The sequence below is a fragment of the Misgurnus anguillicaudatus genome, chromosome 11 (assembly GCF_027580225.2).
Source record: "Misgurnus anguillicaudatus chromosome 11, ASM2758022v2, whole genome shotgun sequence".
NCBI lineage: Eukaryota > Metazoa > Chordata > Actinopteri > Cypriniformes > Cobitidae > Misgurnus > Misgurnus anguillicaudatus.
The window spans coordinates 15,854,354-15,871,198 of record NC_073347.2 but is presented as its reverse complement, the minus strand read 5'-3'; the positions used below and the strand labels follow the sequence as shown (position 1 = coordinate 15,871,198).

At 39.9% G+C, this 16,845-nt stretch overlaps 1 protein-coding gene across 1 annotated transcript in view; it reads left to right on the top strand.

Annotated features, from left to right (window-relative positions):
- lrpprc (leucine-rich pentatricopeptide repeat containing) overlaps positions 1–16,845 on the top strand; it is a 64,862-nt gene that overhangs the window by 11,482 nt on the left and 36,535 nt on the right. Inside the window, exons 12-22 of the mRNA XM_073873134.1 lie at positions 2,223–2,435; positions 3,027–3,096; positions 4,307–4,334; positions 4,428–4,485; positions 6,352–6,458; positions 6,577–6,654; positions 6,838–6,900; positions 6,981–7,094; positions 8,487–8,617; positions 8,762–8,847; positions 16,058–16,265. Coding sequence (XP_073729235.1) covers positions 2,223–2,435; positions 3,027–3,096; positions 4,307–4,334; positions 4,428–4,485; positions 6,352–6,458; positions 6,577–6,654; positions 6,838–6,900; positions 6,981–7,094; positions 8,487–8,617; positions 8,762–8,847; positions 16,058–16,265 — 1,156 coding nt within the window. The remainder of the gene's footprint in view (positions 1–2,222; positions 2,436–3,026; positions 3,097–4,306; positions 4,335–4,427; positions 4,486–6,351; positions 6,459–6,576; positions 6,655–6,837; positions 6,901–6,980; positions 7,095–8,486; positions 8,618–8,761; positions 8,848–16,057; positions 16,266–16,845) is intronic.

The following is a 16,845-nucleotide window of genomic DNA, read 5'->3' as shown; positions in this document are numbered from 1 at the left end:
GTTCCTTATTGATTTCTTTTTTGATTTTCTTTCAATTTCAATAAATTCAGTCATTTTTTTTAAGCCCTTTTTCTCATAATCAGTATCGCTCTAAGCTAAATATGGGCTGATGTTGGAAAAATCTCAAGGCTTAGAAGAAAGTGATCTGCTTTTTCAGTCCCTCTCTTTTACAGAGCGAGGATTCCCATCTACCTTTTAGATTTTATAAATGCATTTCGTATTTAAAGTCAAGCTTGTTTGCGGATACAATTTCTATTTTGAATGAACTCTTACCTTTCCCCTTCAGTCCCCCTTAAGTAAGGGAGACTGCATTATTGGTTACTTTCTGCACTTAACACTTCAGTTATCAAACCAGTGATGTAGCAAACATCTGGAGGTCATCTTAGGATTCATTCAACAGAATTTGTACCATAAAAGCCCACTCACGTTTTTTTGAATTGAGAGGAAAAACCAAACACTGTTTTCAAAGTCTTGAATCAGTGAGTGATGTGACTGCCCATCTATTTTCCATTCACATTCTTCTACATATCAAGCTATGCAGTCTGAGCCAACTTTTATGCCTGACAAAATGGATCAATGGATTATTTAACAGGAAAACAGGTGTGCTTCTTTCATAAAAATGATAGGATGAATAGACCGACTGCTCTTAGACTCCATTGAAAGCCAAGAACTACTGAGATGTGAGAAGGGATGAATGGAAAAGCCTAGATGAGAATGAAATGGAGAAATGGGATAGATGGATAGACGTGGCCTACAGGTGCCTTACCTGGCTAATGCTCGGATGCCACTGGCTACATCTTCTGGGTTTAATGGCAGATAAAAGCAAGTCTTATCTTTTATTCAGGTGTGTAAGCATCCCCTGAGCGTTGCAATACAGAGTGCACCAAGGTGAAGAATAAACACAACCCAGATCGCTTGCTCACATGTTCACGTACAAATATTTGCTTGTTGGGCAAACCTATTTTATATGCATGTGGTTGCTTTAGGCTGGAGTCAAAGTCCGAGTAAAGTAGGGATAAAGTAGGCCACTGGAAATTTTGGCCCAAAGGAGCATTTTCGGTTTTTGGCCGAAATACTTTTATCACCGAAACAATACGGACAAAATGTTGTGATGATGCAAACAGAAACCGCGACCTGCACGTGCTTGTCTGAAGCAACATGTCTGCTGTGTGGACGTATTTAACCGCAAAAAGGTGATAAAGTGAGCAGCTTTCTGTACGCACAGAGAGACATGCGGTTGAATGTGTCCGGTCCAGCTCCAGTCAGACGTGATCATGACTATGCCCTTTAAAGATCAGAACTTTTGATGTGTAAACTTTAGAGAGAGTTGCGCTACTGTGTCTCTTACTGTAGTCCATTAACGTACATTTGGCGAATAAAGCAATTAAAAAACAACGTAACGTTTTATGTGGAGCGACTGTATATGCTGCATCATTTGGAATTCCCCCTCTGTCTGTGTGTGTGCGCGTGTTTAAGTGCACTCAATAGTGCATACGCGGAGAGATGCGTTAAAAAAGCAAGCGAACATAAAATCTTTCTGTTCTTGACAGGGCACAAACAAACAAAATGATCTCCACAGTATTCTTTTTCTAATAAAAACATTTGTTTATGTCTTAAGTGTATGTATAGATTACAATCAGAAACCAATCTTACTTGGTCTTAAAGAGACAGTGACCTCAATTAACCTACTCAAGTCTGTGTCATTAATGTTAATCAAACAACCAAAGACAAAGAAAAAATCACTTCTGTAGCTCTAAAAATAATAATATATTATATTTAATTTAAACAGTAAAGACAGTGTTAGGATTCATTTCATTCGATTTCTGTACCTAATGCTTATTTCAGACCTTAATAATGTACAACTTTATTCTTTTTAAAAAAATGTTAGCAATTTCTTTATTTGTCATTAGATTTTTCCCATCCCTTTTTTGCTGATCCGAAAAATAATCCGATGCGTGCCTCAAAAACTGTAACGTGATCCGAACCGTGAGTTTTGTGATCCGTCACACTCCTAGTAAAGTTAGTACACAGTGATAACCATTAATGCAATGTTACTATTACTAATAATTGTATTAACTAACTTTTTTGGTTTCGGCCAAGAATTTTCATTTCGGTGCATCCCTAGAGTAAAGGCCTGAATCCTCTCTTTGAAGAGGTTGTTGCTTGCAAAATGCTTTACAAGTTTCAGTAACACTAGAAAATATAATTTGTATTATTTTCAGCTATTCTGGAAGCTCTGAGAGGCATGCAGGAGCTGGACGTCCCAGAAGATGTTGAAACTTTCACTACATATATCCTGCCCTCGTTTCCCTCCGTAGACAGCGCTCTGACTGCTCTCAAGGAAGCCGGCTTTGACGTGAACACGGATAGCTTGATTGCGGCAGAGTTACGAACCGAAGCATCTCGTGGAAATTTTGAAGGGCTGCTGTCTCTGAGTAAGTACATCCATGATAATGACCTCCGCTACCTATCTTCCTCACTTTCATAAATATTTTCATGGTCTCTCTCGAACACACCCCGGCAGCGGATCGAGATTTCATTTTCGAGAGACCCTGTAAGCTAACGCTGAACACTTGGACTTTAATTACCTCCCATCAGGGCTCCACATGCAGCCAAACAAACACGCACATTCTCTCCAAAGCAGCTACATGCCCATCAGGCCTTTTAAAGTGATTAGTGAGTGAATATATACCAAGTGCCCCATCTGACAGAGGTGAATAGGGACAAATGCTGTTATGTTAAATTATGGATGGTACCTTCTCACTCTCCGTTGTCTTTTTTTCTCTCAATCTGTATTAATTTGATTAGTTGCTGCATAATCTATATAACACACACTGTTAGTAAATAAAATAATTGAAATAACATTCTGTGAATATATAACCTTGATATTTTTAATATGGACTTGAAATCAAACTTTGATGCTCCTAATCTCATTATTAGATTATGCTGGATTTCACAGACAGGGTCACATATTCAAATGTTTCTGGTTCTGACCTATACTTGTATACATATGACTTCGTTCCTAGTGTCTTCGCCAACTCTCCCAGCCATTGACCTCAGTGCTTTCAGAGCCAGTCTACTCTATGGATTCAGAGGGTAAGTAAATAGCATCAGTCTCTTTCCTCTTATATACTGCTAACCATCCTGCATCTGATCGCATTATCGCCCCAAGCATCTGGAAAGTCTTCCAGCCAATCACTTCACAGGCTCATAAATCCATCATGATGATGCCATTTATCACTCTATTTTCTTATCGTATCATTTAGTGTGGTCCCATATTAGCACAGATGTAAAATCAATCCCATCATGCACGGCAGTTAAGGACTGAGCTGTGTTTTTTATGTCAGAACCAAACACGGAGGCCATAGGGCAGCAGATGCTGCTGTCCTCTGTATTTAGCAAAGCATTTAGATGTGAAAGCGGTGCAGGGAGATTGCCAGCAGCGATGGATGTCAGGTTGGTAATTGGGGTTGTCAGGAGGGTAGAGGGGGCTGTCGGGACCTGTCTCCTTAGCGACCTGTTCTTGTAATAGTCAAGGTCAGAAGATAATTTAATCATTAAACAATGTTGGATCGTTTTTTTCCTTCTCATCTCCTTGCTTTCTGCCATCAACACACACAAAATTGCACTGCATTGATTTCACAATGTGTTCAGTGTGGAAGTATGTGCTTTTATGTGAGTGTATTTATTTGTATGTGTGAGACTGCTGGGGCTTTTCATACCAGATATTGCACTAGAGTTTTGCTATTAATAATTGACAAAGAGATGCCACGTGAATGTAATAAGAATATAAGAAGTTGATATCTATATAAAATATGAGTATTATGGAATAAATTATTTTATTGGAATATGAATCAAGTTTTAAAAAATAGTATAGAAAGTTGTAACTGAAGAGTTAATTATTTGTGATTTGTTGATTAAACCAGGTAATTCAAATTGGTAGAATAAAATACAAATAAAAACATTAAAAGTGAATTTAAGGGTTCTTTTATGCTTAGCTTAAAGGTATTTTATTGCAATAAAAAATGTATTGAAAGATATTTAATGAATATATTTGTAAATATATTTAAATATAATCCTTATTAGGAAGTAATTTATGTAAATAGGAAAAACCTTTATGAAAGTTGTGAAAATCCACTGACATGAATGTGTTAAAATTTGTTTAATGAAACTCTGAGCATCATACTAAACCGATGCTTGCTTTAGTAATCACAGTATGGCAGATGTTGTTAAATAAGTATTTTTGAAGATTTGTTTTCATCTGTGGCTGAATAAGTCATCTTTGATCCTTTACTGCCCCCTACAGGTTTCATAATGTGGAGCTTATGGCAAAGGTAAGTACGTCAAGGCAATATGGGGAAATGTTTGTAACAAATTTAAAGAAAGGTCTGTTTGTAAAAAAGTAACTTTTTTTCTTTGTTTTACAGATTACAGAAATTCTCTATAAAGACAGTCGGTTCAATCGGGTTGACCCTGAAAGTTCGGGTACGTTGCTTGTTTGTACTTCTTCACACCTATTAAATTGACCCTTTGTAGACATTTGGTTATTTTGTGTTCTGCATTTAAGAAGATGAGTAAAGTTTATTGCATTTTTTTAGCACATTACAATATTAAATTTAATCTTGTCTTTATATCTCACGAAAAAGCCTTCCCTATCCACGGCAAGTCGTGTTATAGTCACAAAATATTTGATTAATTTATTCGTGTTATTGACACGATTTTCCGTCTTTTTTGTTTCATTTCTATGAATAGTTTTTTGTGTGTGGCACAACTTTCTTTATCGTGTTATTTTATATTTAGTTTTCTCATAGTTTTTTCCTATTTTTAAATCATTGTCGCTTGAGGTTAGGGTTAGATTCGGGGTTTGTGTAGGATGGTCACGATAATGGTAAAAAAAAATATAGGAAAAACAATGAGAAAACAAAATATAAAATGACACGACAAAGGAATTCGTGCCACAGACACGAGAAACTATTTATAGAAATTCGTGCTCCAGTGGCAAGAAAAACAGCGCCAACACGTGTCAATAACACGAATACATTAATCAAATATTTTATATTATTTTCCGTAAGATTGGGTTGGGGAAAAGCATGTAATTATGCAATAGTTTAAACTAATTTACAAAAAACGCATTTTGTTTTAGTTACACTAGCCAAAATTGGGAATATTGTTTATTTAATTTACATTTACTAATCTAACATGTAGAAATTGAGAAACTCGGATGCAAAAGCCGTTAAACGCATCCTCTGTCAAAATCGAGATTTAACCCAGTGGTTCTTAAACTTTTCGTGTGCATCCTCCCTTGTGAAGGGTGTGCATCCCTTTGTGGACTCCCAAATAAAATTCATGACATAAAACAATCTTAAACTTGAATTAAACAAAACAATAAATGATACAATTTAGTGCTGTTGGTTAGTAGCCTTATTTTTCTGAGGTTTAATTGCACATAATTTATAATGAATTTAACTGGGCCCTTTCTTGCACCATCCCATGCCCCCCATAGGGGGGCTCACCTGTCAGTTTGCGAACCACTGTAATAAACAAATGCTTTTGGCATGTATAATGCATTCATTCAACATCGCTTTGTTGGCAGAATAAAAAAAGGCTCATTTACAAGAAAACATGTGCACTTAGATGTTTTTGCATCAAAGCTCTTCAATTTTTAAATAGTTTGGCAAAACTGGATGCAGCATTTCATGTACACAGGAAGTTATGACATTTGCATTAAATTTGATTAGAAATTTTATTTAAAAAAAAATTGTTGACATACATTAAATTTTGATTTTGTACAGACTTTTAAATGCAGCTTTCATGTCTAGCTTACTAGATTTCAGAACAAAGAAGCATACATGTACAAAGCACTCACTGTCTCTATGCCCATATGCCATCTGAGCCAGTTTCACTGACAGTATTGCGCTATAGGTCTGTACAACCAATCTCATTGATGGATCTGATCCTGACAGTCGTTCTTTAAATAAGTGTGTATGCCTGATGCAGTCTGAAAAGTAGCCACGTGCGTGTTTGTATGCAAGTGCTTTTTCTCTGCTGACTCTGCGCTGAGTTAACACAGTGTTTGGCATCTCGCTGCACTGAAGCAGGCCTCTGCGCTGGTGTCAGAGCAGGTGGGAGAGATGGAGCCGGTCTCTGTGTCTCATCCCATCGGTTTGCACAACGCAGATGTGTGCGTGAGGCTGTCAGCTGCCAGCCACTTGTTAAAACGGACTTCAGTCAAGACTGGGGGAAAGCTGCTTGTGTCAGCACAACACACACACAGTTTAAGAGCTTACTTGCAGGAGTGCAATATTTATATATTTTTGATCCTACAGCGTTATTGTGATTTTTCTCTTGCAGAAAATGTGGCCTACTTTTTATACAACCTGATTGATGCCATGAGTGAGACAGAGGTCCAGTCCAAAGAAGAGAAGCTTAGGGAATACTTCGGCCTGCTCAAGAACATGGTACATTCGCACATACTTGCAAATCTATGCCAAAACTGGCCACCTAGTTTAATTCTGTTTTTAGCTTGTTATTTTGTGGGGCTTTGTTTACAAACTGATTAGCTTTTTTTGCTTTCAGAATATCACCATATCGCTGAATATCTTTAGAGGAATTCGAAACATTCTGGAGTCTTACCATGTTCCAGAGCTTATCAAGGTATTTTGTTATTAGTGGCCCTTGCTAAGGGATTTTTTGATCTGTCAGACAATAGCAAACATTTTCTTGGTAGGTTCTGCTTAGTAGTTGGCTGCCTACTGGTCAGAGCCATCATTGTAGCGTTGACGCAAGCATCATTTGTTTCATAAAATTGAACAAGTTACATTTTATTGAATCTTCCAGGATGTTCTTGCTCTCGTGGATAAAAAAGAAAATGGAGCGGTGACCGATGCATTTCTCGTTAAAGTAAGTGGGTTTTATTTGTTTGAAGCCAACATGTCCAATGAGTCAACTGTGACAGTCCAATAACCTACTCTTTCTGTCAGGGTTTGGATGGGAGAATGTCGTTTTTGGAAAAGACCTTGCCAGAATTGAAGGCTGAGGGAAAACCTGCAGATTCCATCATCAAAAGGATCATTGCGATCCTCTGTACTGAAGAGGTGGGTCTGTTCTCACAAAAACAACCATGAGTAGTTGTAGTGTTCAGGACTGACTGATTTTTATTTTGGTCGGACGTTTTAATGGCCAATGCTGATATTTAGAGCAGGGTGGGGGGTTTTCAGTGTTGGGTACAGAAATCTGAGACTGTTACTGGTTTGAACACCACATTTCCATTGCAAAGTTTTAGATTTATAACATGGACCATAAGGTTTTGTTCATGATGTTGATCACATGTTGTCAATCAAAACAAGTACCTACCAATTATTATAAAATTCTGAAATTTTTGTTTGTTTTTTGATGATGTATCGGCCTATTACAAGTAGTTAAAGAGCACCTTTTGTCCGAATCACGTTTTTACATTTCCTTTGGTGTGTAAGTGTGTATTAGTACATGTTAACGATATGCAAAAGGTACAATCCCCAAAGTAAACGATGACGCGAGTTGCGCGTCACATTTCCTGCTAACGTCAGAGGTATTCAGGCCAATCACACAACGTACAGATTAGCTGGCCAATTAGGGATACAGAGCTTTTCAAATCTGTGCGTTTCAGGAAGAGAGTAAAATCTGGAGCTACAAAAATGTACAGTATGTGGAAAATAATGTGTTTTGAACCATAATCCAGGCAAACCTATCTATTATACCAAACACGCAAAATAACGTTGTTTTTAGCGATGAAATAGGTGCTCTTTAAATAGATAAAGTCCCCATGTGGTGAAAAGCAAGTTTTATTGTAGTTTATATGTCTGTAGTGTTTTTAATATGCTTTAAGACAAACCATATGCAAATGTTGTTGAATGATGCACATTGCGGAGTATTTTCTCCATAGAATTGGGGTTATCCAAAGACCGACGCAACCACGGTTTAAAATCGCATGTAAACAACCAAACTTTTTTTTTTTACTGCAAACCCGATACTAACGTATGCATTTTGAAACCGGATTTAGCAGCTATGTGTCTGAAACTGCAGAATTTAGTATCTGTGTGTGTATGTATATATATATATATATATATGGTCCAAGCTGGTGCTATAGACAGTTTCAACAGTAACATCATAAACAAACGTTTTTTGTGGAACAAACGTAACTTCCGGTAAACTTCCACAAAGAATCAATAACAACAGAATCCTTTTAGAGTGATTTATTTCTCATAACAAGCAAAATAAACATCAAGTAGATTACTTCAGTTCAAATCAAGGATATCACTGAGCCAACATTACTGTGTAAAATTGTACTATATAATGTATGCAATCTTAACTACAGATTGGCTGCCAAATCTCCCTTCACATAGTGGTGATCCATGATTGTCGTCTCCGCTCGGCTAAATTGCATATTCATTCATCTGCGTTTTTTGATGGGGACTTTAACTTTCCTGATATCTTTATTTTGTTCTCAGAAACTGGAGCGAGCGCTAGAGCTAAAAGCTCAGTATGAAGAGGATATGACTCCTGCCGCATACGCAATGCTCATCAACCTGTGCTGCCGCCATGACAATGCTGAGGAAGCCTTAAACCTTAAGAGAGAGTTGTGAGTTTGACACCCATCACACGAACATCATTCCTCTTTGTTGACAGTTCTGTTCAAATAGTTATCTGCATTAAAAGATAGATGAAATTAAAAGAAAGTTGTGCAGATCAGGTCAGATTCACTCATCTGTTTTTTTTATTTAAGGGCTCGCAAGGACTCTGAGGTTGCATTGGATGCTCAGAAGTACATGGCCTTGGTCCGAGTGCTGTCCAAGCATGGCAAACTGGAAGGTTGGTGGTTCTGTTTTTTTTATTTTTATATGAAACCTCTGGTAGAAATAATTGCAGATGTTTTCACCATCCAGGATTACTGAAATAATCTAGTTTGTCACACAAATAATGTAGGGCATCACATTAGGTGTGCTTCACCTTGCATTTTAGACCACTTAGAACGTCAAGGTACGGCCGAGAATTTTGTGAATTTATCTCGTTGTTATCGAAGGCTTGCCATTTGCTTAATTAGTTTCCTGAAGGGACGTTCGGAGTCAAACACGAACGCCATTAGCGCAATGCCCAAAACGCCTGTCTGTTCGGACAGAGACGTTAATCAGCCATTATCTGAATTCCACGGTGGATTTCTCCATGCTCATGTAAGACGCAATTACAATAAAAGTGTTTCCTCTTTGCTTTGTGCACACACTGATGGTGAAAATACACTCTCCATCTCGCCTTTCACGATACACGTCACTCTTCGGCTTCCCCCTCCCTCTCGCTCGGACTCATCCTGTCACCGAGCGACAGAAAATTACAGGACCGGCGGCACTTTAACAGAATTACAGAAATCCGTCCTGATACTAATGGCATATCATGTCGACAAAAGTGCTCAAGTTTTTCGCGCACACACGCACATTTGCATGTGAATTCGGGTGAAAGCGCGTGATGAGGGAAGTGTGTGTATGCGCGTGTGTGTGTCTATCAGAGCGAGCCGGTGGCCATTAGCCCGCTGGTGTGTGCTAGGAGCTTGTCATTCACATTAACACACCTCAGTGCCCCAACCTGCCCACATCACTGCGGCAAACGGATCTAGATTGAAGATCATGACTCGTGGCACCGTCGTGCACCGGCGCTCTGGCTTTTAATGGCTTTGTTTTTGTTTGCTTTTTCTTGAAACCCTTCAGTATTTCTCCCCGAGTCCTCATATTTGTTACGGAGTCTGTAACCGGTGTTGCCGGTTCATGGGTTGGCAGAAGGCCCCAGAATGAGCCGGGGGACTAATGGGGTGTGTGATATTTGTTTACATCAGCGCATACGGTATCAGACAGCGGGACGGGATGCTCTGCCGCTAGATGTCCATTCGCACCCATTTTCCATCCGTGGCTGATTGGGTGTGATTAGTGGTTCTGTCAGTAAAGAGGAATTGGAGCTGTCTGCCCTCACTAGGCTTTCTGAAATGGATGAAGTTCAGTTCGGTTTGCTTTTCGTGGCCCAGTGATGTGTGAACTGTGCTCGGTATGACCAGAGAGTGCTGTGAAAGGTTTCATTTGGGAATGAGGGAAAGTCTAGCCCGTTCATCTGTAAACTTAAGACACAATTATCAGCAAGAATTCCCTAAAGTTGTTTTGGAAGTCCACGGCATTGTGCAGAATTAGTTTGTATGCATCTGAACTGTGACCTAGTGGTTGGTGCAAGAGAGTTTGGTGCCCTTTTCTGCATGTAATCACACAACAGAACACTATTATACATACTTTTTATGCTTATTTCAAAGACATTTTACCTTTTTTAAGTAATTTTCAATGTTTAACAGTACAATCTTTACTCAGTGTATGCACATCTATGAATATGCAAATTAACCCCGCCCCCACTTAATCACATCAGCTAAGACCATAGATCACGGGTCTCCAACCTTTTTGTAAGCAATGGCTACCACAGTGGATAAAGCAATCTTTTGGGCTACTTTTTTGATATAATCTACTCAGCCTTTTTAGTTGTACTTGTAGATTTTATTTTGTTTTACTTGTTGATATGTTTTATCTGTCCATTGTGAGAGACATAATCTAAAAAAAATTCAGAAATCACAATGTATGATTTTTGTATGATACAGCTTTAAATCAGTATTTGAACACCTGTCTATCAGCTAGAATTCTGACCATCAAAGACCTGTTAGTCTGCCACCTCCACTCCATTTATTGTCCTAAATTCCTGATCATTGTTTTAATCAAATTTTATTAATTTATTTTATTACGGTTTTTTATTCTATTCTATTTATTATTAGTTTTTTTATGCACTGTAATGATTGTTGATTATTTATTGTATTTATTGTATACACCATGTGGAAAGCGCTCCGAATTTCGTTGTGCTGTAAAGTACAATGACAATAAAGGCATTCAGTTCAATTAAATTAGATGCAACTGTTTGAGGTTGTTAGCTGGACACCTGTCCACCCCATACAATCAGTAAGAATCCAACTACTAACATGGCCAAGACCAAAGAGCGGTCCAAAGACACAAGACACAAAATTGTACACCTCCACAAAGCTGGAAAGGGCTACGTGGAAATTGCCAAGCAGCTTGGTGAAAAAGGTCCACTGTTGGAGCAATCATTAGAAAATGAAAAAAGCTAAACATGACTGTCAATCTCCCTTAAACTGGGGCTCCATGCAAGATCTCACCTCGTGGGGTCTCAATGATCCAAAGAAAGGTGAGAAATCAGCCCAGAACTACATGGAAGGAGCTGGTCAATGGCCTGAAAAGAGCTGGTCATGGTTTGAAATCATGCATGGCACGGAAGGTTCCCCTGCTTAAACCAGTACATGTCCAGGCCCGTCTTAAGTTTGCCAATGACCATTTGGATGATCCAGAGGAGTCATGGGAGAAAGTCATGTGGTCAGATGAGACCAAAATAGAACTTTTTGGTCATAATTCCACTAAATGTGTTTGAAGGAAGAAGAATGATGAGTACCATCCCAAGAACACCATTCCTACTGTGAAGCATGAGGGTGGTAGCATCATACTTTAGGGGTTTATTTCTGCACACGGGACAGGGCGATTGCACTGTATTAAGGAGAGGATGACCGGGGCCATGTATTGCGAGATTTTGGGGAACAACCTCCTTCCCTCAGTTAGAGCATTGAAGATGGGTCGAGGCTTCCAACATGACAATGTCCCGAAGCACACAGTCAGGATAACCAAAGAGTGGCTCTGTAAGAAGCATATCAAGGTTCTGGCGTGGCCTAGCCAGTCTCCAGACCTAAACCCAATAGAAAATCTTTGGAGGGAGCTCAAACTCCTTGTTTCTCAGCGACAGGCCAGAAACCTGACTGATCTAGAGAAGATCTGTGTGGAGGAGTGGGCCAAAATTCCTCCTGCAGTGTGTGTAAACCTGGTGAAAAACTACAGGAAACGTTTGATCTCTGTAATTGGAAAGAAAGGCTACTGTACCAAATATTAACATTGATTTTCTCAGGTGTTCAAATACTTATTTGCAGCTGTATCATACAAATAAATAGTCATACAAATAATCATACGTTGTGATTTCTGGATTTTGTTTTGGATTATGTCTCTCACAGTGGACATGCACCTACGATGACAATTTCAGACCCCTCCATGATTTCTAAGTGGGAGAACTTGCAAAATAGCAGGGTGTTCAAATACTTATTTTCCTCACTGTATGTACATAGATGCTACCCTCAGCATTTTTAGACAAAGCTGCTAAGTCCGGTTTCACAATGCACGTGTGAGCTGTGATTTTTTTTTATAGTGTTGATGTTAACAGGTTAGAGCATTTACACTGCACATGAGAGCAGCGTGCGCTCACGTCACAGAAATAGAGCTGAAATGGCAGTAGTGTGATCGTTTCAGCGCCGACTCTATGCATGCATACATATCTATGGTTCGAACTACCCGATGCACTCGTTCAACTGTGATGATATGATTGGTTACATGTTTGTTGTAGGAAACCAAGGCGATTTCAAACTGCGGTCTTTGGGAAACTCCAATGGTGTTGAATGAGAAATTTGCACATGATTTGTCTGAAAGCATATTAAAAACACCACCTAGACATAAACAACAATAAAAACTTGATTTTCACCACAGGCTTTAAATTAAGCTGTGTACATTTCTTCAAAGCAAGGTATCTTATTATTGGGAAAAGCCTCACCAATGAGTAAGTGATGTCTTACTGTATAAAAGTTATACTACACTGTCAAAAATAAAGGTACGAAGCTGTCACTGGGCAGTACCCTTTAAAAAAGGTCCTAATATGTACCATTTAGGAAAAAATATGTACCTTTAAAGGTACATTTTGGCAGTTCAAAGTACTAATATGCACTCTTTGGGTACAAAGGTGTACCTTTTTGAAAGGGTACTGTCCCAGTGACAACTTTTGTACCTTTATTTCTGAGAGTGTAGGCAGCCAAGACCCTAGGTTTTGTAATAGAAGGCTTTGCTTTTAAATTAGAAAATACTTAGAAAGTTGAACAATTATGTGTGTATGGGAGTAAATACATCATTGCCCTACATTGGGTAACATGCGTGGTCCAGCGACTAGAGTGATGGCCCAAGAATCAAGAGGTTGTTCGTTTCAATCCCTCGTGAGTATCGTTGTCACGACGCCCTCGGGCGATCCACTTAACCTCCATTGCTTCAATTCATATCCAGCTGTTAACACATAACATGTGCCACTTTTTAGACAAGAGCCCTCCTTAAATGACAAGCCTCTATTTAAATGGGCTGACTGCTGGGATCTTGATAAAACAATCCTCAAAAAGAGAAAAAGCTGTAAAGGATGAGATCTGTGCTGGGGTAACAGCGTGACTGAGTAGATAAATGAACGGAGCGTTATCATACAAAAGCAGCCTCTTAAAAACTCAGCACGCCCCTGCTGAACCTCGTGTTCCCAGCTTCACTGTTCCCTTTTGCCTCATCACTTTTCCTGACAGTACGGAGCGCTGCGCTGGATTTGCATAACAACAGGACAAAAATTGCAGGGTGATGAAGTGACAGATTGGAATTTGTGGGTTAAAACAAGCTGGTTGTGTGTGTGCATGCGTGTGTGTATGTAGAGACTACATTTTCTATAGGTCGCCCTACATTCAATATTTCCATTTATATATACAGTTATTCTACATACTTGAGGTCCTTACATTGGCAGAACACTGCACGCATGCACGGTGATTAAAATGTGTAATTTTGATACTCTGCATATACATAAGACATTCATAGTTTTTTAGCAAAACATGTCTCACGATTGCGGTGAGAAACCTGTTTGAAAACAACTCTCATAGTTGCAATCCCTCCCAAATGATGCACTTCACCTTTAAAGTGCTTTTAAGTTCCATCGATGAACACCAGTACCACTGTGAATCAGGGGAATTTTGGGGCTTGACTTCTTCATGCACACAGCTGGGATGATAGTCCTCCGCTCAGTTCTAGATGATTAGTATCGCCCGTGCAAACAGGCCCTATCGGTATCAGACCATTAACTAGCCTCTAAACAGCGCGTAAACACATCTTAATTATCTGGCTTGGTGACAGAGCAGCTGTGGAGATGGACCCTCGCCCCTCTGCCAGATGGGAGCATCGCCCAGCAAAAAGCCTCCATTACGCCAGCCGAGCTGCGGTGTATCCGCGACCACAGCCTGCCGGGTTCACGCCGGGCACTCGCTGCACACCTATAATTTCCCGGCGTGCTTTCGCAGGGAACAGTCAAAAAAATGCCTACTATTGTGGGGGCTTCCGTAATTGTAGTCTCGTTTAGAAATGCAAGTAGTAATTAGTGGCGAATTGGCATTATACTGCAGCATTTGCATCCCCGCTGGGTGTAAAATGTTGTTTTAATAGCAGTTTGTTTTCACCACATGAAATTATCTAAGGGGGCTTTTATCCCCTCTCGTGCTCTCCCTCGCTCTCTCTCATGTTCTCGTCTGGTGCCGGCCCATCAGGGGACAGTTAAGTGTTCTGATATACAAATAATCTCCAAGTCTGTAAAACAGTCAACCTTTCTGTCAGCTAACTGTTTATGGGAGTCTGACTATAATGAAGAGTTAAACACTGTATAATCTCATTTGAGTCTCGTGACTATGTTCACTTGGTTTTTCAAGTCAGGGTATATCCGTGTAACTGCCCTTTTTTTCTTATATATATATGTACCCTTGTGTTAGTGGAGTGATTGACAGGTGAGTAGGCACTCCGTCATTACTGGCTAGGGAGCATTAGTGTTTAAGCTACAAATGTAATGTATACATAAAACTGCTCACAAGCTTAGGATCTCCTGACTGAAATGTTTAGATTAATTCAGGACAAGGCCTTAGTTATAGTAGGACATTTTAAGTAGTACATTTTAAAAAACAATCCTGGTGTGCATCTTGAGACAAAACGGTGGCATTGATATACACTCACCTAAAGGATTATTAGGAACACCTGTTCAATTTCTCCTTAATGCAATTATCTAATCAACCAATCACATGGCAGTTGCTTCATGGTTGTTGGTGCCAGACGAGCCGGTCTGAGTGTTTCACAATCTGCTCACTTACTGGGATTTTCACGCACAACCATTTCTAGGGTTTACAAAGAATGGTGTGAAAAGGGAAAAACATCCAGTATGCGGCAGTCCTGTGGGCGAAAATGCCTTGTTGATGCAAGAGGTCAGAGGAGAATGAGCCGACTGATTCCAGCTGATAGAAGAGCAACTTTGACTGAAATAACCACTCGTTACAACCGAGGTATGCAGCAAAGCATTTGTGAAGCCACAACACGCACAACCTTGAGGCGGATGGGCTACAACAGCAGAAGACCCCACCGGGTTCCACTCATCTCCACTTCAAATTGGAAAAAGAGGCTGCAATTTGCACGTGCTCACCAAAATTGGATAGTTGAAGACTGGAAAAATGTTGCCTGGTCTGATGAGTCTCGATTTCTGTTGAGACATTCAAATGGTAGAGTCAGAATTTGGCGTAAACAAACTGAGAACGTTGATTCATCATGCCTTGTTACCACTGTGCAGGCTGGTGGTGTAATGGTGTGGGGGATGTTTTCTTGGCACACTTTAGCCCCCTTAGTGCCAATTGGGCTTCGTTTAAATGCCACGGCCTACCTGAGCATTGTTTCTGACCATGTCCACCCTGTACCCATCCTCTGATGGCTACTTCCAGCAGGATAATGCACCATGTCACAAAGCTCGAATGGCCCCCACAGTCACCAGATCTCAATCCAATAGAGCATCTTTGGGATGTGGTGGAACGGGAGCTTTGTGCCCCCCTGGATGTGCATATCACAAATCTTCATCAACTGCAAGATGCTATCTTATTAATATGGGCAAACATTTTTAAAGAATGCTTTTAGCACCTTGTTGAATCAATGCCACGTAGAATTAAGGCAGTTGTGAAGGGGGTCAAACACAGTATTAGTATGGTGTTCCTAATAATCCTTTAGGTGAGTGTATATCTGTATTTATTAGAAAAGGTGATAGACCATCACTGATCTTTCTGTCCCGTGTCATTATGCAGAGGCCGTGGACATGCTGAAGGAAATGAAGGAGAAGGATGTGCCATTAAGGGACGGTGCGATTAATCTGCTAACCCTCACAATGAACGCCGCTGCCTTGAAAGGAGATGCCACCACTGTCCGACGTCTCCAGGAGACCATCTTCTCCCTGGGCCTGGCCAAACCATCCAATAACCTCTGCGCGCCCCTCGTCACTTGCTTCCTGGAGAGGTAAGATGCTCCACGTCATGTTCACAATTGAAGAGCCCCATGCCCTGTGACTGACTTTACGTATAGAGCCTTTTTATGGTTTAAAGGAAGTTCTTACATAAAATAGTTTGAGGTACTATGATATCTCCAAGTTTTGTTTGTAGATGTTCCTGTAGCTCAGTTTGTAGTGCATTGCAATAACAACAGGTCATGTGTTCGAACACACATACTCAATGTTTAGCTCGAATGCACTTTAAGTCATTTAGTGTAAAAGCGTATGACAAATGTATAGATGTGTAAAACAATCATGTAGTCCAGTTTGGCACTGTCAATATCAAAAAGTTTATAGAAGACTCTTTTTGCTGCTCAGTTTATACAATCCTTGATTACTTTATAGCAAAAATGCAGCATGAGGGTAAAAAGGAATTAACTTCCACAAGTTGTGTCCCTCTGTCCCGCCCCCATTCGTTCAGGTCTATTTGTTAGAGCCGCTTTTAAGCAGATGAACTAATTTGCATGTTAATTATGCACTCCGTGCTAATTGCTGGATTTGCCATGGCCATGCGGTGCACCGTATAAGTGCATTGCTCCCTCCCTGCTG